The sequence below is a fragment of the Erythrolamprus reginae genome, chromosome Z (assembly GCF_031021105.1).
Source record: "Erythrolamprus reginae isolate rEryReg1 chromosome Z, rEryReg1.hap1, whole genome shotgun sequence".
Classification (NCBI taxonomy): Eukaryota; Metazoa; Chordata; class Lepidosauria; order Squamata; family Dipsadidae; genus Erythrolamprus; species Erythrolamprus reginae.
The window spans coordinates 104,498,542-104,521,506 of record NC_091963.1 but is presented as its reverse complement, the minus strand read 5'-3'; the positions used below and the strand labels follow the sequence as shown (position 1 = coordinate 104,521,506).

General features: G+C 40.9%; 1 protein-coding gene across 3 annotated transcripts in view; it reads right to left on the bottom strand.

The window, feature by feature from the left end:
- The window catches only part of ERBB2 (erb-b2 receptor tyrosine kinase 2), an 86,616-nt gene that overhangs the window by 16,399 nt on the left and 47,252 nt on the right, over window positions 1-22,965 (bottom strand). For all 3 annotated transcript variants that reach the window (XM_070730035.1, XM_070730036.1, XM_070730037.1), the window contains exons 10-18: window positions 19,378-19,451; window positions 18,491-18,581; window positions 17,844-18,043; window positions 15,747-15,879; window positions 12,864-12,954; window positions 11,508-11,668; window positions 5,876-5,923; window positions 4,127-4,265; window positions 2,643-2,765 (exon numbers count right to left, since the gene is read on the bottom strand). In XM_070730035.1, coding sequence (XP_070586136.1) covers window positions 2,643-2,765; window positions 4,127-4,265; window positions 5,876-5,923; window positions 11,508-11,668; window positions 12,864-12,954; window positions 15,747-15,879; window positions 17,844-18,043; window positions 18,491-18,581; window positions 19,378-19,451 — 1,060 coding nt within the window. The remainder of the gene's footprint in view (window positions 1-2,642; window positions 2,766-4,126; window positions 4,266-5,875; window positions 5,924-11,507; window positions 11,669-12,863; window positions 12,955-15,746; window positions 15,880-17,843; window positions 18,044-18,490; window positions 18,582-19,377; window positions 19,452-22,965) is intronic.

The following is a 22,965-nucleotide window of genomic DNA, read 5'->3' as shown; positions in this document are numbered from 1 at the left end:
CGGCATTGGTGCTCTCCCCTCCACGAGCAGCAAAAGCCTCAGCGATGGAGCCAAAAGGCAAATGACGCGATCCGTCGGTGAGGCTTTTGCTGCTCCTGGAGGGGAGAGCGCCAATGCCGAAATGCAAAGGGTGCACCCCGCCGCTTAGGCTTTTGCTGCTCCTGGAGGGGGGGAGGATTTAATCCTCCCCGCCCCCCCGGCAGCCAAACCTCGCTGAGGCTTTTGGCATCGGCGCCCACCCCTCCAGAAGCAACAAAAGCCTAAGCGGCGGGGCGCGCCGTTTGCCTTTTGGCATCGGCGCCCCCCCTCCACGGGCAGCAAGAGGCTAGGCCGCTTGCCTTTTGGAAGCCCGTGGTCGCCCCCCCCCAGGGACGCTTAGAGGCCTAGCACCGGCTGCGCCACTAGGCCTGTTAACTTTCCACGGCCACCGGTCGTGGCCCCCAACCCCAGTGCCCCACCCCACAGACGGTTAGAGGAGAGGCCCGGCAGCAAGCTGCACTGCCAGGCCCAGCCCCCCCTCCCGGACGATTTTCTTACCTTACTCGCCGGCTGCTAAACAACGTTTGGCTGCCGGGGGGCAGGGAGGAGAAAATCTGGGATTTAAGGGGCAGGGAAGAAAGCGGGCCTGCAATTGGCCCCTTTGTTTCCTGCCTTTCCTTAAGGAACTGTTGCTGCCCTATGTTTGTAGAGCAGCAACACTTCTCATTTCAAATTCCAGCGCCATATGGCGCAGGGCCGCAGAGCTAGCTGTCAGCGGCGCCGCAGACCGGCTGAAAAACCCCAACGGCCCAGTCCTGGTCCGCGGACCGGCGGTTGGGGACCTCTGCACTAAAGCATGGATCTTCAACCTTGGCAACTTTAAGATTTGTGGGCTTCAACTCTCAGAATTCTTCAGCCAGCAAAGCAAAGCTGGCTGAGGAATTCATGGAGTTGAATGCACAAGTCCTAATGTTGCTAAGATTGGAGACTCCTGCACTAAAGCGTCTCTGGGAGATAGCCATCTAGTCTCTTAAAACCTTTGTAGAGAAAACAAAATGATAAATCTGGCAATTTAAAAAAACCTCCAAAGGAATAGTGCAGGAATCATATCATAATATGATAATATTTTTATGAATGTCTGGTAGTGCTCATTGAAATACACCAATGAACAGAACTAAGTATGCTCAAACCATGGTGACTGGAAAGAATGGGAATATATTTCCATTTGCCTGATTGGTTCCAAGTTGGAAAATGCTAGGCAAGAATATGATTATTACATTTCTGTACAAGAAATACTGATCGCAGGGCAAGTGGAACAACTACAAAGGGTGAACAAATACTGGTCGAATGGATGGCAAAGCAGCACTGATCGAAAGGATAGCTCCGTACTTGATCTCTACCCTGTTTCCCCGAAAATAAGACGTACCACGAAAGTAAGGCATGTCAGAGGTTTTGAAGAATTTGCTAATATAAGGCACCCCCCGAAAATAAGGCATAGTCAGGTTTACATATGGTACGGTGGAAAAACATACGGTACCATTCAAAGCTGTTCATAGCGGTACCGTAATAATGTGGCGTCCCCTGCTGGCCCCTTCCATCGCTTTGTACCATCCAGTACAGCAGATACAGTCTGCTGGTGTCTCACTGCCATTACAGTCTCCACTACAGTGCGTAGACTGTAGTTCCTCTGGTGGCCGGAAGCTGCAATAGCGGGAGTATACTGTTGTACCATATAAGTGCCGTCATTTGTGTGTGTGGGTGCCATACTGATGTACCGTACCGTAATCAGTGTACCGTATGGTACACCTTCTTTGGGGGTGTCAGCTTTTCTGCCTGTGAATTTGTCTTATTTGAGAAATATAAGGCACCCCCCGAAAATAAGACGTAGCAAAACTTTTGGAGCAAAAATTAATATAAGACAGTGTCTTATTTTCGGGAAAACACGGTAACTAATCCATTTCTGCTGCTTAATCCTCTTCTTGAATAAACCCAAGAAGGCACTATGGTGTAGACTTTAACAGCATTCAATGTAGTCCTTAATTGCAGGCAATTTGCACATTTTTTCTAATTACAAGGATACTCCACACACAGTTACAGTGAGGGTCCCTAATCAGCACCAGAACTTGATGACCTCACAGTCATGAGCTATTCAGCAGCTGAGCCAATTTCCAGCTGAGATTCATCCATAATCACAGGGAATCTGGTTTTTCATTAGAAACATTGAAACCTATAAAACCTGGAGAGTGGATCGTTTTCCTCATTGGTGGGAAACTTGGATTTATCATATTTCCCAGCTCTTGTACATATTCAGCCATTATTGGTCTATTTTATTATTTCTGTGATCTTTTAAACTGAGCAGAAGGATAAAACCAAAAGAAAAATTATTTATTCTTCTTTTGTTGTTTTATTACAGAGGATGGGGAAATATGGAGGGAATGAGCTATTGTGTGCTACATTTTGTACTTTCCCTTTGGTCAGCTGGGAAGAATATTGATTGATTATTGATTATAAGAATTTGATTCGAGGCTGGTATCAGTTTATTTCATAGAATTTAGTGAATGAAAACAGAGAAAGAAGGGAGATATTCTGAATTTCTCAGGCAAAGCTTCACCTGCTATTTGTCCAATTTTAGTTATGTAGTTCTAAATTCCTGTTCTCCTCACCTTATATACAGTTCCAAAGGCACCTGATCCCAAAACCTTGACTTTTTTCAGTTCTGTCTCCTTGAGAATACGCATCTGAGCCTGGTTTGGCAGAGCTCCACTGGGGGTCAAAGGCTCCACTAACTAGCAGCGTCACGGAAAGAAAGGAATATAAGAATGAAAGCATAAAAAAATAAGATAAATGTATTTCCTTCAATGAATCACAAATGCAAAAATACTGTATATCAATATGTTCTAAATAACACAAATGTAAATGAAACCAAAACCAGTGCTAGGCATCCCTCAGAATTATTGAAACATTTGGGTATTTTCTGTGTTACAATTTTTATTCCATATATCTTCCATATACAATTCAAGAAGGCAAATATATCAATTTTTTTCTCCTATTTTCCTCACAAAAACCATCTTGTGAGGTAAATTGGACTGAGAAAGAGTAACTGGCCTAAAGGCATGCAGCCAATTTTTTATAGAATTCAGTCTCTTGGTAGCTAGGCCTGTATTTTAACCATTATACCAAATTGACTCTATTGCAGTCTGTTGTTGCAGCTTTATGAATCTAAGCAATAAGGAATCAGCTTTTTGGGTTTAAACAATGGCCAGCCACAACTTTCTAATACCCCTGAAAGCAGATTATAAAAATAAAGTCCCTCTTCTGGTATTTGTTTCCATGACGCCAGGCAGCAGTCCTTGGGTTGTGACAAAAATTGGGACTGGGATTGCTGTTGCCAAGTGATGTGATTGTAAAGATTGGACAAAAAAATTCTCTCTCTCTCTCTCTCTCTCCCTCCCTTTCGTTCTATTTATCTCTCCCTCCCTCTCTCCCTTCCTTCCTCTATTTTTTCTCTCTCTCCATCCCTCTTTCTTTCTCTCTTCCTTCTCTCCTCTCTTTTTTGCTCTCTTTCTCTCTCCCGCCTTCCCTCCCTCTCTTTCTCTCTCTCTTTCTTTCTCTCTTTCTCTCTCTTGCTTTCTTTCTCTCTCTTGTTCTCTTTCTCTCTCTCTCTTTCTTTCTCTCTCTCTCTCTTTCTCTTGCTTTCTTACTCTCTTTCTTTCTCTCTCTCCTGTTTTCCTTCTCTCTCTTTCTTTCTTTTTCTCTCACTCTCTTTCTCTCTCTCTCTCTCTTGCTTTCTTTCTCTCTTTCTCTCTCTCTCTCTTGTTCTCTTTCTCCCACGGCACACTGGTTGAAAAACACTGAGCTAGGATAGGCCACAAATGGTGATCATGTGACCCAGACTCGTGTCAAGGTCATACTGTAATCATGAGCCATATGTCCAACAGTTAAGTCATGATTAAGGGAAAGCTGTGATGGTCAGAATGCCAAGGACCAGTTGTATGCCCATGTTTTCATTGCTGTTGTGATTTTAAACTGTTGCTGAATGAATGGGTGTTAGCTGAGAGCTAATTATGCGGAACTTTGAATTTGAGCTTCGTTCCATTTGCTTTCCACTCCATTACTGTGGGAAGGGGGTCACAACTTCTGACTATACCTCCGTTTCCTGCAGAAGACGCCTCATGGTATGTTTCCTCTCTTGCTGCTTCCGTCGACTGATGCAAATAATAGTGAGAAGCAACAGAAGCAGGGCAAGGGCAGCACCCACCACACCTGCAATGATTGAACTAGCATGGCTGAAAAGAGGATGGAAACACAGAGAGACAGAGATAAATTGTAATCTAAAACAGGAAATGCCAAGCTGTGATCAGTATTCCCCTGGTTGGGACCATCTGGAGATGGTTTACTTGCCCAAAGCTTTAGGAAGCAAATCAAGTAAGCAGAGAAACTTTCCCTAATTATCACTGACAATATAGCTGGGAAATTAAAGTCACCATTCCTTCTTCTTACAGTGACCTTGTTATCTGTGTGTGGGCAATAGTGCTAGCTTAATTGGTTTCTCAGTCTGTGTCTACAACAGTTAGGGCTATTAAGCACTTTTCAGACACAAGACCCCATCTCTTCTCTTCTGCTTGTCTTCCCCCAATTTCTGTCTCTTTATAGTATGCTATCCTTCAGTTGGAAAGAACAAACTGCCTGTAGACATACTGAAATAACAATGAAACTGCACACAAATCAATATATACAGCAAATAAGACGGCAGGCCAATCCCAGCTAATGTCCTTTCTGAACATTATAAGGAGAAAAAAAGATCTCACCACTCTCCTCTGGCAATGTAGCCCATTAATTGACTCTAAGTAAAACAGTTTTAATATTTAACTTAAATAAACTTTGAACATATCAAGCTGATGCCTGCCAAACCAAGCCCATTAATTTGCCCAGCTTGAAGGAAAGGGAACAAACTTTAGGGGCCACATTTTCTTTAGAAGGTTTTAAGGTTCTTCCTATTATCCAATCTGAAGGCCCATTTATAATTTCTAAGCCTTAGCAAATGGCAGCACTTGGCTTATTAAGCAGATAGGACCTGAATAGTGCCTGGATGAATGAATACTGCAATATTCTATCACTGAGAAATTTAAAAAAACATTCCCAAAAGGTGGCATTTCCACGCTGTCCTTAAGAAAATCCAACAAATTTTAAATTGCAAACTCCTCCTTTTAAGTACAGTGATACCTCATCTTACGAATCCCTCGTCATACGAACTTTTCGAGATACGAACCTGGGGTTTAAGATTTTTTTGCCTCTTCTTCCGAACTATTTTCACCTTACGAACCCGCTGCCACTGCTGAGATGCCCCACCTCCGGACTTCCGTTGCCAGTCGAAGCGCCCGTTTTCGCATTGGTGGGATTCCCCTGAGGCTCCCCTCCATGGGAAACCCCACCTCCGGATTTTGCGATGCTGCAGGGGAATCCCAGCAGGGGAATTCCACCAGTGCGAAAATGGGCGCTTTGGCTGGCGGAAGTCCGGAGGTGGGGTTTCCCAGCAAGGGAAGCCTCAGCGAAATTGCAGCATTTGCTGGGATTCCCCTGCAGCATCGCAAAATCTCAGAAGTCCGGAGGTGGGTTTTCCCATGGAGGGGAGCCTCAGGGGAATCCCAGCAGCATGAAAATGGCCACTTCAACTGGCAAAAGGGGTCAATTTTGGGCTTTCACACATTAATCGCTTTTCCATTGATTCCTATGGGAAACATTGTTTCGTCTTACGAACTTTTCACCTTACGAACCTCGTCCTGGAACCAATTAAGTTCGTAAGACAAGGCATCACTGTATATTATTTTGATTTCATGATAGAAAAATGAGATAAGAGAAACAAATATATATATATATATATATATATATATAATACCTGGGTTTCTGATCTACAGGGCAGCCAAATTCATCCCGTAGTGAACATCTGGAAAAACAAAACTGATGTCACACAATCATTCACTAGCCAAGTTTTACTTTAGTGCAGTCTTTTCTCAAGCTTCAACTTTGGAAATACTATTAAAATAACACCCAGATCTCAGAGAATCTCTGCATAAAAATTGAAAAAAATTCCAAAGGCCTTCCAATTCAATTCACTTTTAACCTATACTAACCTTATTTTTAATATTTGCAATGATAGTAAAGTAGCAGGCTGGCAGAAGTTTCGTGGTGTAAAAAAATTCCACCATTTCAAACCGTACCTTTGCACAGTGCCAATTAAACACACACACACACGCACACGCGCACACACAAACACACACACACAATTCTTTTCTATTTCAATTACAATCCCACTTGGATCTCTGGGGTTTTGCGGAATCCTAGTTTGGAAAAGCTGTTTTAATAAGTAGCAGCTGTGCAAGAACCAAACAAAATGGAGCTTATGCAAAATAATTTTCTGGTGGGATATGTCCTGTACATATTATAAGACAATTCGTTACAGTTTTTGCCTGGGCACTACAATGAAATAAAAAATTATTTTCACACTCTCCCTACTAAGAACTTATTTGTATCTGAAATAGAATGAGGCAGCAAGAATCAAAGAGTGATAGGAGTATCTGGATTAAACAGTAATTTTCAAAGTTCACTTATTAACAAACTCTCAAAACATAGAGCAGGTTATACTTTAACCTTTTTTACAATTCAGTTCCAGCTTAATATTTTATTAAAGTAACTCTGGGTGGCTCAAAACAATAAAAATTTAAAACCATTAAAAACATTTTTAATAATTAAAAATCTGGTGCCCCAACAATTTTCTGTAGGCTGTACAACTCCACCCCAGTCTGGTTAAAGAAGCAGGTTTAATGGTCTTCTGGAAGGCCAAGAGTGTGGAAGCCTGCTTATTCCAGTTGTGATTGTGTTCCATATGATACAGGTAGCCACAGAAAATGTATGCTTCCTAAGTCCCACAGTGTACAGAGGACAGTATTTCAGAGAAAGGAATTAAAGTGAGTCCCTCCTATCCAATCTAATGAGACAAACAAATAATCTCAGCAAGAAATTATCTTAATAGCTTGATCCCGTACAATAACACTGATTATTTTTACGTGAAGACCTCCCTTTGAAGGAGCTGGGGAATCCCTCCCACGAAGAGATTCTGGGGGCGGAGCCTTGACGTCACCAGCAGGTTGCTAAGGACACCAAGGTGATCACTTCCTAGATTCCAAAACATACAAGGAGAGATTGGAGGAACTGGGCATGGATAGTCTAGTGAAGAGAAGGTTCAGGGGGGACATGATAGCAGTCTTCAAATACTTGAGGAACTGCCACAGTGAGGAGGGGGTCACACTGTTTTCCAAAACACCAGAGGGCCAGACAAGGAGCAATGGGTGGAAGCTGACCAAGGAGAGATTCAACCTAGAAATAAGGAAGAATTTTCTGATGGTGAGAGCGATCAATTGATGGAATGGCCTGCCTGCAGAGGTTGTGAATGCCCCAACACTGGAGACCAGACTGGACTGCCCTATGTATGGGATGGTATAGGGCAGTGATAGCAAACCTATGGCACGGTTGCCACAGGTGGCATGTGGAACAGTATCTGCTGGCACGTGAGCCATTGTCCTACCTCTAACCCCAGGGGCTCAAAATGATCACAAGAACAGTGAGCAAAAATCCCAGAACCACACGGGGGGGATTAGTGAATGACCTGCAGAGAGCTGGGACCAACGTAACAAAGGCTATCATCAGTGTCCTTCTGTCTGAGCCCGTCTGAAGTTTGCTAGAGAGCATGTGGATGATCCAGAAGAGTATTGGGAGAATGTCATATGGTCACATGAAACCAAAGTAGAACTGTTTGGTAGAAACACAACTTGTCGTGTTTGGAGGAGAAAGAATGCTGAGTTACATCCAAAGAACACCATACCTACTGTGAAGCATGGGGGTGGCAACATCATGCTTTGTGGCTGTTTCTCTGCAAAGGGACCAGGACGACTGATCCATGTACATGAAAGAATGAATGGGGCCATATATTGTGAGATTTTGAGTGCAAACCTCCTTCCATCAGCAAGGGCACTGAAGATGAAACATGGCTGGGTGTTTAAGCATGACAATGATCCCAAGCACACCACCAGGGCAATGAAGGAGTGGCTTTGTAAGAAGCATGTCAAGGTCCTGGAGTGGCCTAGACAGTGTCCAGATCTCAACCCTATAGAAAACCTTTGGAGGGAGTTGAAAATCCGTGTTGCCCAGCGACAGCCCCCAAACATCACTGCTCTAGAGGAGATCTGCATGGAGGAATGGGCCAACATACCAGCAACAGTGTGTGGCGACCTTGTGCAGACTTACAGAAAATGTTTGATCTCTGTCATTGCTAACAAAGGATATACTGTATAACAAAGTATTGAGATGAACTTTTGTTATTGACCAAATCCTTATTTTCCACCATAATTTGCAAATAAATTCATTAAAAATCAGACAATGAGATTTTCTGGATGTGTTTTCTCATGTTGTCTCTCATGGCTGAGGTCTACTTATGATGTCAGGCCTCTCTCATCTTTTTAAGTGTGAGAACTTGCATAACTGGTGTCTGACTAAATACCTTTTTCCACCACTGTATCTATTACTAAAACTCGTATTTGGGTAACCTTTAGCGGGGAAAAATGAGTGCATCATAAGGCAACAATTTTTGAAATGGGATACTTCAAATGAGCTAATTTATTCAAAATCTGGGTTCCATGGCCTCTGAAATTCAAATTAGGCAAATTTTATAAAACATTTTATTAGATAAACATTACCATAAAACAGTTAATGTACAATACAATATGGCATAAAATACTATCTGTGCTCATGTTTGACAATGCTATGCAGTTCAACACGGGCTATTTTTAAGGCAGATACATCTATGAATGTATCCCAACTTTTATATTTTAAATTGTATATATTTTATTAAGAGTCCTGAACAAACCACAGGGTTCTTTTAATTAGCTTCAAAATTTTATCTCCAGTCAATCTGCCCTCCTTATTGCATTTATAACTTTCCAGAATTAACACTCTAATCACCCTCCTGCTGCTTAATTCCTAATTTAAAAAAAAAACCACTTCAATCCTCAGCAAAAGAATTTCAACAACTTAAAATATTTTTTTTCTATTTGGAAATTAAAGTTGATGGTATTGAAAAGCACTGAGATCCTCCAGGAGGGCCCAGGATTGGGGTTGTATCACCCCTGCTGTCCCAAGCCTTCTAGAGGTCATTCACAAGCACAATCTATGCTATCTCAGTAATGAAGTGAATCAAGATTGAAAGAGAATCCAAGTCTTTCCTCTGCTCATCCCTCCGTCCAGTGGTGGGTTCTAAAACCCTTTGCTACCGGTGCACAAGCTCGTGCATAACGCTTCTGCACATGCATAGAAGTGTCCTGGGCGGAGCCTCCCGCTTCCGCTATTGGTTCACAGTTCAGCGCTGAACCAGGAGCAACCCACCGGTGTTCCACATTAAATCCACAACAAGGCAACTCAATAAATAACTCAGGCCTCTCTTATTTCATTCCATTTATGCATTTGTGTAAGTTGGAACTTAAAGTTGGCCTTCTCCGAGTCCCGTCAACTAAACAATGCCGTTTGGCGGGACTCAGGGGAAGACCCTTCTCTGTGGCGGCCCGGACCCTCTGGACCCAGCTCCCCCCAGAGATTAGAACTGCCCCCACCCTCCTCGCCTTTTGTAAACTCCTTAAAACCCACCTTTGCCGTCAGGCATGGGGGAATTGAAACATCTCCCCCGGGCCTATACAGTTTATGTATGGTATGTTTGTGTGTATGTTTGCTTTTAATAATGGGGCTTTTAGTGTTTCTTTTAAATTATTAGATTTGTTATACTGTATATTGTTTATTATTGCTGTGTGCTGCCCTGAGTCTATGGAGAGGGGCGGCATACAAATCTAATAAATAAATAAATAAACAAATAAGTAAATAAGTAAATAAATAAGTAAATAAATAAACAAACAAACAAACAAGAAAGAAAGAAAGAAAGAAAGAAAGAAAGAAAGAAAGAAAGAAAGAAAAGTTTTATTATCATAAAAAAACAAAAAAAAACCCAAACCTCTCTTATTTTTCCACTCATGCTTAAATAGCTTGACCCAAAATTAAAAACAAAAACAAAAAGAGAAGAGAATATCCTTTAAAAAGATTAATTAGTTGGAATTTCAGGAACAAAGGGAAATGCCTAACAATGAAACAAGAGTCTCATTTATAATCAGGGTTGAGTGATTTACAAATATTTAATTACTGTTGAACACTGATGAAAAACTAAGAAGATATATAATTTCTTACTAAATTTAAAAATGAAGGATGAACAGATAAAAATATAACGGGACAACGGATTTATTTATTTATCTATTTTGCTATAACTTAGAACTAAAGAAATGGCAAAATTTATGGGAAAGAAACTGTACTGTAGGTTAACAATGGCAATTTCTTATAAATAAATTTTATATAAATGTTTTATGGATGGCATTTACCATCTGCTAGGTTAGCAAAAATGTTTAAAAATATGTCTGGCAAATGTTGGAAAAGCAGTTTAAAAATGGGCACATTTTATCCTATGTGGTAGACTTGTGTTAAAGCTAAACAAATTAGGGCAAAAATACACAGATGGATAGAAAATTGAGAGAACAATTGATTTAACAATTGATCAGTGGAATGGCTTGCATCCAGAAGTTGTGAATGCTCCAACACTGGAAGTTTTTAAGAAGATGTTGGATAACCATTTGTCTGAAGTAGTGTAAGGTCTCCTGCCTAAGCAGGGGTTTGGACTAGAAGACCTCCAAGGTCCCTTCCAACTCTGTTGTTGTTATATAAAAGATTATAGGTAAATAGGTAGGATTACCTATAATAAAAATAGGAACTGTTTTTATTAGGAATGCTATCAGAAAAATGTGATAAGAAAAGTATGTATTTAATATTACTGATTTAACAGCAGTGAGGATTATTTTCACACCATATTGAAAAATGAAGAAATAACGCAAAGTGAAGAGATAATTAAGAAGATATTAGATTGTGCATAAATTGATGGACTTACATTGAAAATAAAACAGAAAGAAGACACAGAATATTATCAAACATAAAACTTATTTTACCAATGGTTGGGGAAAAGGAGTGGAGAGAAAGAAGGAAATTTGTATTGTTAAGTAATTTAAATACCCAGGCAACACAATGTCTATTAAGCACTAAGAAATGTAATAAATAGAAAATTAATAAAATTTATTTTAAAAAATATTATATTTGGTAACGGGTATTTTATCCCTGTATTGTCTTTAGATGGAAAACTGATCATGTTTTTTTACATTACTGTACAACAGTGTTTCCCAACCTTGGTAACTTGAAGATATTTGGACTTCAACTCCCAGAATTCCCCAGCCAGCATTCGCTGGCTGGGGAATTCTGGGAGTTGAAGTCCAAATATCTTCAAGTTGCCAAGGTTGGGAAACACTGCTGTACACTGTCCATTTTTTTGTCAGAAAGTACTCAGAATTCTACTGAATCTCATTCTATGATCTTCCCACCCCTGGACTACTTACGAAAGGGTACAGTTGATCGGGCAGAGCTGACAGACATTGTCTTCATCAGGGTACTTCCAAACAGGTATGAAAGAGCCATCAAGCTTTACACCACTGGGGCACTGCTCCACGCAGGACAAACCATCTTTGTAATGGGCACAAGCCACACACTGGTCTGCCTCCTAAAAGAAAACAGAAAAAAAAATTCCCCCCATTTCTCATCCATTTCATAAGTTTAGTTGCATATTGAATATGTTTCAATATTGAATTATGTTTTTGTTATTTTGTCGTATAAGCTATCTGGCTGCTGATGTGACCTTAGATGGACAAAACCTACAGAGCAGTGAAAACCAGCTTTTTGATAGGCATCTAGGAATTTAGAGTCACAGGGTATGTTGCAAAGTTAACTCAGGAAAAATAGCAGTGGTTACACAATTTATTACACACATATGAAGGACACAGTTGTATACTTCGTATTTGGTAGCTCTGCAGATAGTTGCTAGAAAGCAAGTTAATCTCAAGGGTAACATTATCTAAGTATTGCCCACAAAATTATATGCTGCAACGTCCTGCCTACTTCAGCTTCAACCACAACAACACAAGAGCTCACAACAGATTTAAACTTAATATTAACCGCTCCAAACTTGACTGTAAAAAATACGACTTCAGTAACCGAGTTGTCGAAGCGTGGAACTCATTGCCGGACTCCATAGTGTCATCCCCAAACCCCCAACACTTTACCCTTAGATTATCAACGTTTGACCTCTCCAGATTCGTAAGAGGTCAGTAAGGGGCGAGTACAAGTGCACTAGAGTGCCTTCCATCCCCTGTCCTATTGCTCTCCTATATCTCCTATACCTTTCTTCTTTCCTATAGTTATTCTATTCTTTCACTGATATATTTTATTCCTATTTCTTCTCTTCGATTCTTTCTTAGTATATCCTCTATAACCTTCATTATATATTTACTATATGTATACCCAATATAACTCTCATTGTGCAATGGACAAAATCAATCAATCAATCAATAATAAATAAATAAATAAATAAATAAATAAATAAATAAATAAATAAATAAATAAATAAATAAATAAATAAATAAATAAATAAAATGAAACCAAATTCACTCAAGTTAGCTTATATAACCCATGATTGTTTGTTCTGTTCTACTGCTTGCCTTCTTTTTTAAAGGTGCCCTGAATACTGTAAGTCACCAATTTTAGGTTTCTGGTCCCAGAAAAGAGGCCTCACTATTTACACTCTTTTCACAGTAAACCCATCACAAAAGGTTAAAAAAAAAACCTAATAGATAAGAAAAAGAAACAAAAATATAATATCTGAAAAATATTGCGGTTTCAAGATATTTCAATGTTCTTACCGATCCATTGCAAGATTCAGTTCCATTTTGGGGCATGCATTCTGGGTGGCATGTAAAGCATCGTGTTCCATTGACATATTCCCGGATCTCCCTGCAAATTCCAATCAAGCCAAAATTTAGACAGTCCAACTTCTCAAAATCCTAGTTTTCTCAAACAGCATTATTTTATTTTTCAATTTGGAACTCACTGAATTAGAATAAAAACAACTCTATAATTATAGTTGGGTGACTTAAAAACATTATTTCATTGGTGATGGATATTTCAGACAAGGAAGACGAATGATGCTACTTCCACGTTCCTTCAATTAACGTGGAAAATGAGAAATTTTGGTAAATGGCACAGAATCAAGAATCCCAATACAGTAGTACCTCTACTTAAGAACTTAATTTGTTCCGTGACCAGGTTCCTAAGTAGAAAAGTAGAAACGTTTGTAAGTAGAAGCAAATTTTTCCATAGGAATCAATGTAAAAGCAAATAATGTGTGCAAATCCATTAGGAAATAAATAAAAGCTTGGAATTTGGGTGGGAAGAGGACAGTCGCTGCTGAAGGAAGAAGCTGAGGTGAGAGGAATCAAAAAAATCCAAAGCTTTAAGGCTTTAAAAAAAGCCCTAAAAGGGGGAGGACTCTGAGGTGGTGAGGAGGAGCACACGCTTCCCATAACCTGGCCCAAGGCTGCTACTGTACCAGAGAGAAAAACCCAGGCAGGCGAGAGGGGGGAACCTCCTGCTCCTTTAACCGAAAGGCGGCGGCTGCTGCTGCTACCTGCTGCCTCTTCCTTTGCATGCTGAAGGGCTCCCCTCTCCTCTCGCTTGCTCGTTTTGTTCCAGTGCCTTTCCTTCACTGTGGTGACTCCTCGGTTTGGCTGAAGCTGAGTTGATCCGGCCGGCCTTTCCACGACCAGATGCTCCGGGAGGCAACCTCACACCAGGTGTGTGGGAGGCAGTGCAAGGGAATCACCACAGCAAAGTGGTTTATTCCTTCTCCAAGTGCCCAGAGAAAGGAAAACGCTCCGTTCGCTCTGGGCTGCCAAGAGCGAAGGGAGCGTTTCTTTTCTCTGGGTGCTAGCAGAGGTTTATTCCCTCTCCAAGTGCCCAGAGAAAGGAAAATGCTCCATTCACTCTGGACTGCCAAAGCCTCCTTAAGGGCCACTGAAAGGCTCCTCTGGCATCCCAGAAAATCCTGAAATGGCCAGGATTAAAGGGGGAATGGCAGAAAACTGGCTGGGCCTTCGTGCCGCTCTCAAATGTCCTGGGAAATTTTTCTGCGCTCAGGTTCTTAAGTAGAAAATGGTTCTTAAGAAGAGGCAAACAAAATTTTGAACCCCTGGTTCTTATCTAGAAAAGTTCTTAAGTAGAGGCGTTCTTAAGTAGAGTTACCACTGTAGTGATAAAAGTACAAGTAGTCCTCAAGTTACAACTGACCATTTGAAGTTACAAAGGTACTGAAAAAAGTGACTAATGACCATTTTTCACACTTATGACCATTGATCATGTGATCTACATTCAGATACTTGACAATTGATTCGTAGTTATGATGGTTGCAGTGTCCTGGGGTCATGTGATCATACTTTGCGATCTTGTGACAAACAAGGTCAATGGAGAAACCAGATTCAATTAACAACCATGCTAATTTAACAAAAAAAAAAGTGGTAAAATGGGGCAAAACTCACTTAACAAATTTTTCACTTAGCAACATAAATTCTGTGCTCAATTGTGGTCATAAACCGAGAACTAACTGTAAATTGCCATGAAGTAAAATCTGACTCCTTTTTAATTAATTTATATTTGCTATAAATTTTCTCTGAAATAAACATAAATCTAAAGAAAAAATGAAAAAGTGCAAAGAAAAAAAAAGAAACTGAAGTTATGAACTATAATGGCGGGACCCAGGGGAAGAGCCTTCTCTGTGGCGGCCCCGGCCCTCTGGAACCAACTCCCCCCAGAGATTAGAACTGCCCCCACTCTCCTTGCCTTTCGTAAACAACTTAAAACCCACCTCTGCCGCCAGGCATGGGGGAATTGAGATCCTCTTTCCCCCTAGGCCTTTACAATTCTATGCATGGTATGTATGTATGTATGTTTGGTTTTTATATTAATGGATTTTTAATCATCAATACCAAATTACTATTGTACACTGTTTTATTGTCGCTGTTAGCCGCCCCGAGTCTCTGGAGAGGGGCGGCATACAAATCCAATAAATAAATAAATAAATAAATAAATAATTTCCAACCTTCTCTTCCACGGAAAAATTACAGTTATAATCTTCCTTCTCTCTTAGATGTTATACAAATCCCTACAAACCACTTAGTCCACATCTTTTAATCTCCTCAACCATAAATCATATAATTTATTTGGGAATTTTTCAGCAAAAAGCCCATTCCATATAACAACTCTTGATGACCTATAATGCCAGGCTGTTTTTTGAGCAGGCAGTTTTTTGAGCATGAAAAATGAAACGGTTTGCTATTGCTTCCTCTCATAATAGTTCCTTTTTCTTCTTTTTGAAACTTCTTGTTCTAGATTTTCTATCAATCTCCTTTCCAAATACTAAATCAGGACCAATTCTGCTTGGCTTTCCAAGGTAAGCTATGCAGTGCCACCTACTGAAACTTTACGGATATTATTTTTGCTTTTTGTTTGATGATAAGGTAATCATACACATTCCTACATTGTATTTATTTATTATTAACACTAATATGCTAATCCTATTGTATCCAGTTTGAGCAGCTTATACTTTTATACTAAGTGACATGATTAAAATACAAGACTTGAAACTTATTTCTTCTATTTAATACTTTCGAATCCTCCCACCACCACTTTATTATTTTCTCAGTAAGGACTCGGAAAAGCCCCATCAATTCTCATCTCCCCTTGCCACGTACCCTTCCAGAACATTGCAATTCTCAATGCATTCCTTTCCACGGAGAAAGCCACTGCAGGAAACACATTGACTTTTCCCTGGTCCCCAACAATGTCCCTGGGAGCACAGAGAGTAACAAACTTGGCCTTCGAGACCTAAAGAGAAGAGATGCAAAGGAAGGTTGGAGAGCACATAATTATATTTTCAGGAAGCCAATCAGTATAAATTAATCTGCATTCTTGCATCAGGTGCTAAATTATGAGAGTGGGAAAACCCAGATTCGAATCCATCTTCAGCCATTAAATGACTTATGTCAGGTGCTCTTTTGACCAAATCTACCTCACAGGCTTGCACTTATGGGGACAAATAGGAAGAGTGAGCACTTAAACTCAACCCGGATAAGATGGAGTGGCTGTGGGTTCTGCCTCCCAAGGACAGGTGCTTTGAAGAATTGGTTAACTCCTTCTTTGTGGCAATCTCTGAGATATTGGAACACTGCTATCATGTCTCCCCTGGTCCTTCTTTTCATTAAACTAGCCATGCCCAGTTCTTGCAACTGTTCTTCATATTTGTCTCTCTTCTCTGCATTTTTTCTAGAGTGTCAACATCCTTTTTGCATCGTGACGACCAAAACTGAATGCAGTTTTCCAAGTGTGGCTTTATCAAGGCCTTATAAAGTGGTATTAACATTTCAGGTAATCTTGATTCTATCCCTCTGTTAATGCAGCCTACAACTGTGTTGGCTTTTTTGGCAGATGCTGCACACTGCTGGTTCATATTTAAATGGTTGTCCACTAGGACTCCAAGGTCCCTCTCACAATTACTACTGTTTTGAGCAATGTACCACATATACTATACCTGTGCATATATGTTACCTGTACCAACCAAGTCATGAAAATGCTTCCACCAAACTGAGTACCAGATGACCAAGTGGATGTTATGGGAACTTTAAGTACAGTGGTCTACTCAGTAAACTATTGTTTCCATAAATTAATCTTACTGGTACTGGTACTGGTACTAGTTGGGCTGAAACAGAACTTGGAAGCTTAAGGAATAAAAGCCTATTCCTGAGGTCTTCAACATTGAAACAATCTCTGAAAAGCCTATCCTTAAGTGCTTTGTGCCTATGACTCCTCAACTAAGTTCACCTTAGCAAGAATTTTGATAATATTTCTAGGATTCTCTCTCTGAACTTTACTAGAAGTAAAATAAGTGGACCATTTGCTTTCTACTCTGGGCATCATTATTGTCTAAAGACTATCTTAAATGTTTAGTGCTGTATTTTGACCAGAACTGTCTGACAACTTTTTTCATCTCTGCATGGGACCTTCCTCAAAACATTTCCATTACCTTTCCCTTGTTTTATCTTGCTAGTTACGCTATTTATCGATTTATTGATAAAATTTATTGGCCTCCCATCTTATCATGGTTCTATTATTACAAGTAGCTACCTGCCCAAACCAAAGTTATGCTAAACAACCTTCTAATTCCTCTGAGCTCAAAATCTTGCAGAAAAATCTTGCTTGGGACTCCACTTTAAGTCCTTTCAACTGTCAACCAAAATATCAGTTTTAGAGGACATTTTCTTTTCTTTTTTTAAAATAATTTTAATTTGAATTCCTTAAAAACATAGTAACTAAAAATAAACATGCATACATTTACAAAGTACAAAAATACAAGCAAACAAACAAAAAGAAAAAGGAAAAAACCACAAAAAACAACAACAATAACAACAATACCAAACAAAAACAAATAACAAAAATGTATCATTTATATCCTCGTGTGAGGAGGGAAAATACAATTTCTTCTATTATCAAATTATTTTCTGGTAAATACAATCGGTATTCACTATTAATCATTTTGGTTATCCATATTTTATTTATTATCATTTATTTCTTAGCCGCCTTCTGTACACTCTTTATTAAATATTTAATTTCCTAAAAATTTTCTTTCCATGTAACTATCGTACCAAATCTGTTATACAAAAAAAAAAAACCCATAACAAATTGTTATTATCATGTTTTAATTTGAACTTTCATTCCTTCTCTTGAACCAATCATAAAAAGAATAGAGGACATTTTCATATCTATAAAGAATGAGGAGCTTTACATATGCTTACCACATTGCTCAGGTGATTTGTTGTCGTTGTGGAATAGCATTTGCCGAGGGTTTCTGAAGATGTCGCCCCAAGGAACATTTTGGATGAAGCAAAGGTTGGGATTGTGGTGGATAAGGACCATACCACTACTGATCTCTTGCAGTGAACGTAGGCCAAACCAGGATATGTTGAGGCTTTGCAGTGTTAGCGAATAAGCTCCACTGTCATATGAAATAGATTTCCCAGTTAAAATGAGCAAAATTCCAATAGTTAAAGATACACCACTAAGCTAGAGACTTAGTATAGTCATGAAGATAGACTGTCCTCCTGATTCTCTGAGAGATTCAAATATAAACAAAGAGCTTATAGAAAATAAATAAAGAATAGTTTTATTATTCTGTAACAGTTGTAGGCATTTAAAATGCAAATGTCTTTTTCTTTTACTTGTAAGCTTTTTTGTTATAATAAAAGTTTCCCTCTTTCCTCAGCCACTGAGCAAAGATACAAAACCTAATCAGTTATCCAAATTTTCAACACTTTGGTCAAATAAATCTGGGTAGTCTAGTAATTGGTGATTTAAAACCCACAGCAGTTGCTCAGATAAGGATTTTTTCATTGACAACTTAACTCAGATCTCACCCTCCTTCAACACACTTGAGACAACTTACTTGTAAAGTGCCCGTCCTCGGATCACCTGAAGGTTCTGGAAAGGGCTCAGGTCCAAAAGACTATCTGGCCATGATTCAATGTATAGAAAGCCTGAGAAAACATCAAGATGGGTACATTCAACGGAGAACTGTGATTTGCTACTTTTTAAAAAAAGATTGATATTTGCCTCATTACAGAGGAGCAATACTTTGATTGGAGGCAGAGAGAAAGTGGATATGCTGCTATTTATTACAAGCACTGGTATACAGTGGTACCTTATGATACGAACTTAATTGGTTCCAGGAGGTTCGTAAGGTGAAAAGTTCGTAAGACGAAACGATGTTTCCCATAGGAATCAATGTAAAAGCAAATAATGCATGCAAATCCTTCAGGAAAATCTCAAACTTTAGAAGGGAGGCGAACAGAGGGCAGGGAGGAGCAGCTAAAGGGGGCGGGTGGAAGAAGCAAGGCTAGGCTAAAGGGTGAGTGGGAAGGAAGAAAGGCAAGGGGGGCGCCCCTCCCTTTTCTTTCTTCAAAAGACACTCTTTAGTGCCTGTGGCTGTTCTCTGCAAAGTCTTTCCCCCTCCAAGCCACCCCTCCCTTTTCTCTCTTCAAAAGACACCCTTTCAGCACGCTGTTCTCCTACTTTTGTTAATGCAAAGTCTTTCCCCCTCCAAGCCGCCCCTCCCTTTTCTTTCTTCAACAAAGGGGGGGGAAGAAACCCCTTCATCCCAGCAACAGCTGCTTGGGTTCGTAAGGTGAAAATAGTTCGGAAGAAGAGGCAAAAAAATCTTAAACACCGGGTTCGTATCTTGAAAAGTTCGTTAGAAGAGGCGTTCGTAAGATGAGGTACCACTGTACTGCCCTTATCACAAGGCCTCGAACTATCCTGAAATCTTGTACATACCTGTTAAATCTTTCAGGTTCGCAAAGACTTCAAGCTGTTCAGGTTGCAGAGGTGGAGTATTTGTGGCAGGATCTCTAAACAGGAAAGGAATAAACAACTTGGAGTGAAACTTAAATGTTCACATGCAAACATCTTTCCCCCCGCTCCCCCGGTTATTCTAGTGGTAAACACTATCTTTGCTTGAATTGGTTGAAATGATGCCAAAATATTGCACATTTTTATATGTCTCTTTTAGGAGAACTGCAGGGCCGTCTTTAAACAAATTCACAGAAAGGAATAGAAACAGGAAATCTAAACACATACAGTGGTACCGCAAGATACGAACCCCTCGTCTTACGAACAACTCGTGATACGAACCCGGGGTTCAGAAAAATTTTGCCTCTTCTTACGAACTTTTTTCGAGTTACGAACCGGCGTTCGGAGACTGCTGGGAAGCCGCGCGGCTGTTTTAAAAGGTGACAGCCGGGCGGCGGGGCTTCCCAGAAGCCTCCCGAACACCGGTTCGTAACTCGAACAAAGTTCGTAAGAAGAGGCAAAATTTTGCTGAACCCCGGGTTCGGTTCGGGAGGTTGCTGGGAAGTCCCCCAGGCCGGCTGCGACCTTTTAAAACACCCGTGCCGCTTCCCAGCTGTCTCCTGAAGCCGAACGCGGAAGTTTGGCTTTAGCGTTCGGCTTCAGGAGACAGCTGGGAAGCGGCGTGGGTGTTTTAAAAGGTCGCAGCCGGCCTGGGGGGCTTGCCAGCACCCCCCGAAGCCCCCCAGGCCGGCTGTCACCTTTTAAAACAGCCGCGCGGCTTTCCAGCAGTCGCCGAAAGCCGTTTTTTTGCGGGGGGGGTTTTGGTTGCACGGATTAATTGACTTTACATTGTTTCCTATGGGAAACAATGTTTCGTCTTACGAACCTTTCGTCTTACGAACCTCCTCCTTGCACCAATTATGTTCGTATCATGAGGTATTACTGTATATAAAAATCTTTGCTCCCATAAGTTCTTGCTGTCAAAAGAATATTTTGAGTGGCTACAGGCCACAGTGAGTGTCATGAATAAAAACTGAATTCCATCCTGCCAGATAGTTGCTGCTTAAGATCCAGATGATTCCAAGCCTACTATCTTCTGTAAGACACTTACAGGTTGCTTCCTTGGGTCAGAGTAATGCAGAGATTCCCCAAACTTGTCAAATTTAAGACATGTGGACTTCAACTCCCAGAATTCTCCAGTCCACAAGTCTTAAAGTTGCTAAGTTTGAAGAGCTCTGAAATAATAAGATAACCCCTTTCTAGGAAGTATGGTGATATATTATTGGTTAGTGTATCCGGTTCTCAATTTCTTCTGCTATTTTGATAATATTTTGTGACTGATTGGTAACTGATTTATGTATGTTGGTATACCTCCAAGAGTTATTATGAGTTGGGCAGCCATACAAGTTAAATGAGTGAATGAATGTATGGCACAATATTGTCACCTTAGAAAGTAGGATTAAGTTTTTTGTCTCTCCATATAGGGAATTGAGACTGTTGTTATTTTGTTATAGCAAGCCTGTATTTTTTTAGAAGACTGTAAGAAATGCTGCCAAATGGCAGTTTTGCTAAATTGCAACTAACTGCAAGAAAGAGCTCGAATATGAATCCTACAAGTCACCCATTCCTGCTATATTACTTTCAAGATGACTTAATTTTTCAATTGTCAAAGGGGAAACTAGCTTTCTGTTAAAAAGTATATCATGCCATCTTGAGATATGTTTCTAAGGACAAGTCATATTACAAGGGTTTCATCATTCATGTTCTGATTTCCCTATAAAATTGTGACACTTTTAATTCAACAATAATAAGAAATATGCAACTTTATCCCAGCCTGGAGCCAAACCCCATTCACCATTTCTTAGGCTACAGACCGGTGATGGCGAACCTTTTTTGGTCCGTGTGGCAAAAGGGACACACATGTGTTCATACCCATTCCCTCCACCCATGCACACACACACCTCTGCGCTGCCACTGTGCATGTGCACAATCACCCCCCCCCCCCCGATCCCCTGTGCATGCGCACAGGCCTCGCTGAAGCCTGGAACAGTGAAAAAACAAGCACAAACAAACAAACTGGAGTTTCAGAAAACAGACTTCCAGTTTGCCCATTGGGCTGTTTTTTGTACTCTGGAGCCTTCAGGGAAGCTTCCCTGAAGCCTCCAATGTGCAAAACACAGCACAACAAGGAAACCAGAGGCCCATTTTCCGAACTTCCGATTTGCCCGTTGGGCTGTTTTTGCACTCCAGGGCTTCAGGAAGCTTCCCTGAAGCCTCCAGAGGGCAAAAAACAGCCCAATGGCAACCAGAAGTAAGCTTTTCTGAATTTCCAGTTTGTTCATTGGACAGTTTCTTGCACTCTGGGGAGGGCTACTATTCCCAGCCTTACCGGAATGGGCTGGGAGCACACGCCCCTGCACCCTGCATGCACATGCACACTGTGCGGGATTCGGCTTCTGCGCATGCACAGAAGCCTAATCTTGTGCAAGGATGAGATTCCCGCTGGCTGCCTTTTGCCCTGCCCGCCCCCACGCCTCTCACGGCTCACCACCACCACCCACTCCTGCCCGCTGTGCTGCAGTGCAAGCGGCCCGCCCAGTCCTTACCTTGCCTGCAGGGGTGCCGCAGGCATGGTGCGGATGGAGAGGAGCAGCAGCCAGAACAGCACATGGGCGTCTTTCTGGCAGCAAAAATTGCCAGCTTCTTTGCTTCCGCACATGCGCGGAAGCAAAAACCCGATAATTTTTTACCAGAACCGCTCTGGCTGCTCATGAACGCCTGTGCAGGGGCAGCTGGAACCGGAAGGGGCCTACACACTCCGCTTTCCACAGCTGAACGACTGTTCCAGGCGTTCCGGCTGGGGCTCACCCCTGACTCTGGGGGTTCAGGGAAGCTTCCTTGAAAACTCTGGAGGGTGAAATAGCCTTCCCCAAAGCCGAAAATCAGCTGGCTAGCGCACACATGCATGCTAGGTGCAAGGTGTTGTCCTATGTCAGCTCCTGCACCCATGCATGCAGGAGCTGACATAGGGCAACACCTTGCATTCCCTCCGATATGGCTCTGTGTGCCACTTATAGCACGTGTGTCATAGGTTCGGCATCATGGCTATAGACACTAGTCTCTTAAGCCTTTTTGCTTCTGAGCTGGTAAATGGGAACCAGATTGTGTTCTAATTATTCAGCATCAAACATCACTTTTACTGCTGGAAATGTTTATTTTTCAATTTAGAAGCTTCCCCACCAAAACTGTTAACATGTATAAAATCTTAGGCTAACAAATGGTTTTCTTTCTTCTCACCACATTTGTGAATTCACTGGCAGCGTTATTCTACTGCCCCACAATAGAGATTAGGTATTCTGTTTCAGAACACAGTATTAATTTAGTTCTTTCTCTCCTCAGCACCACATCCTATTTTACAGACTTCATTTTTGGAGAAGAACAGACAGCTTAAACTTTTAGGTCTTCAAAACAAAACCGCTCAGAGATTACAAGGGTGCCATGTTTTCAGCCTTATTTCTCTGGTCCTATGAGTTAATATCCTTAAAAGTAAAAGCTTTCTAAAGATGATGAATT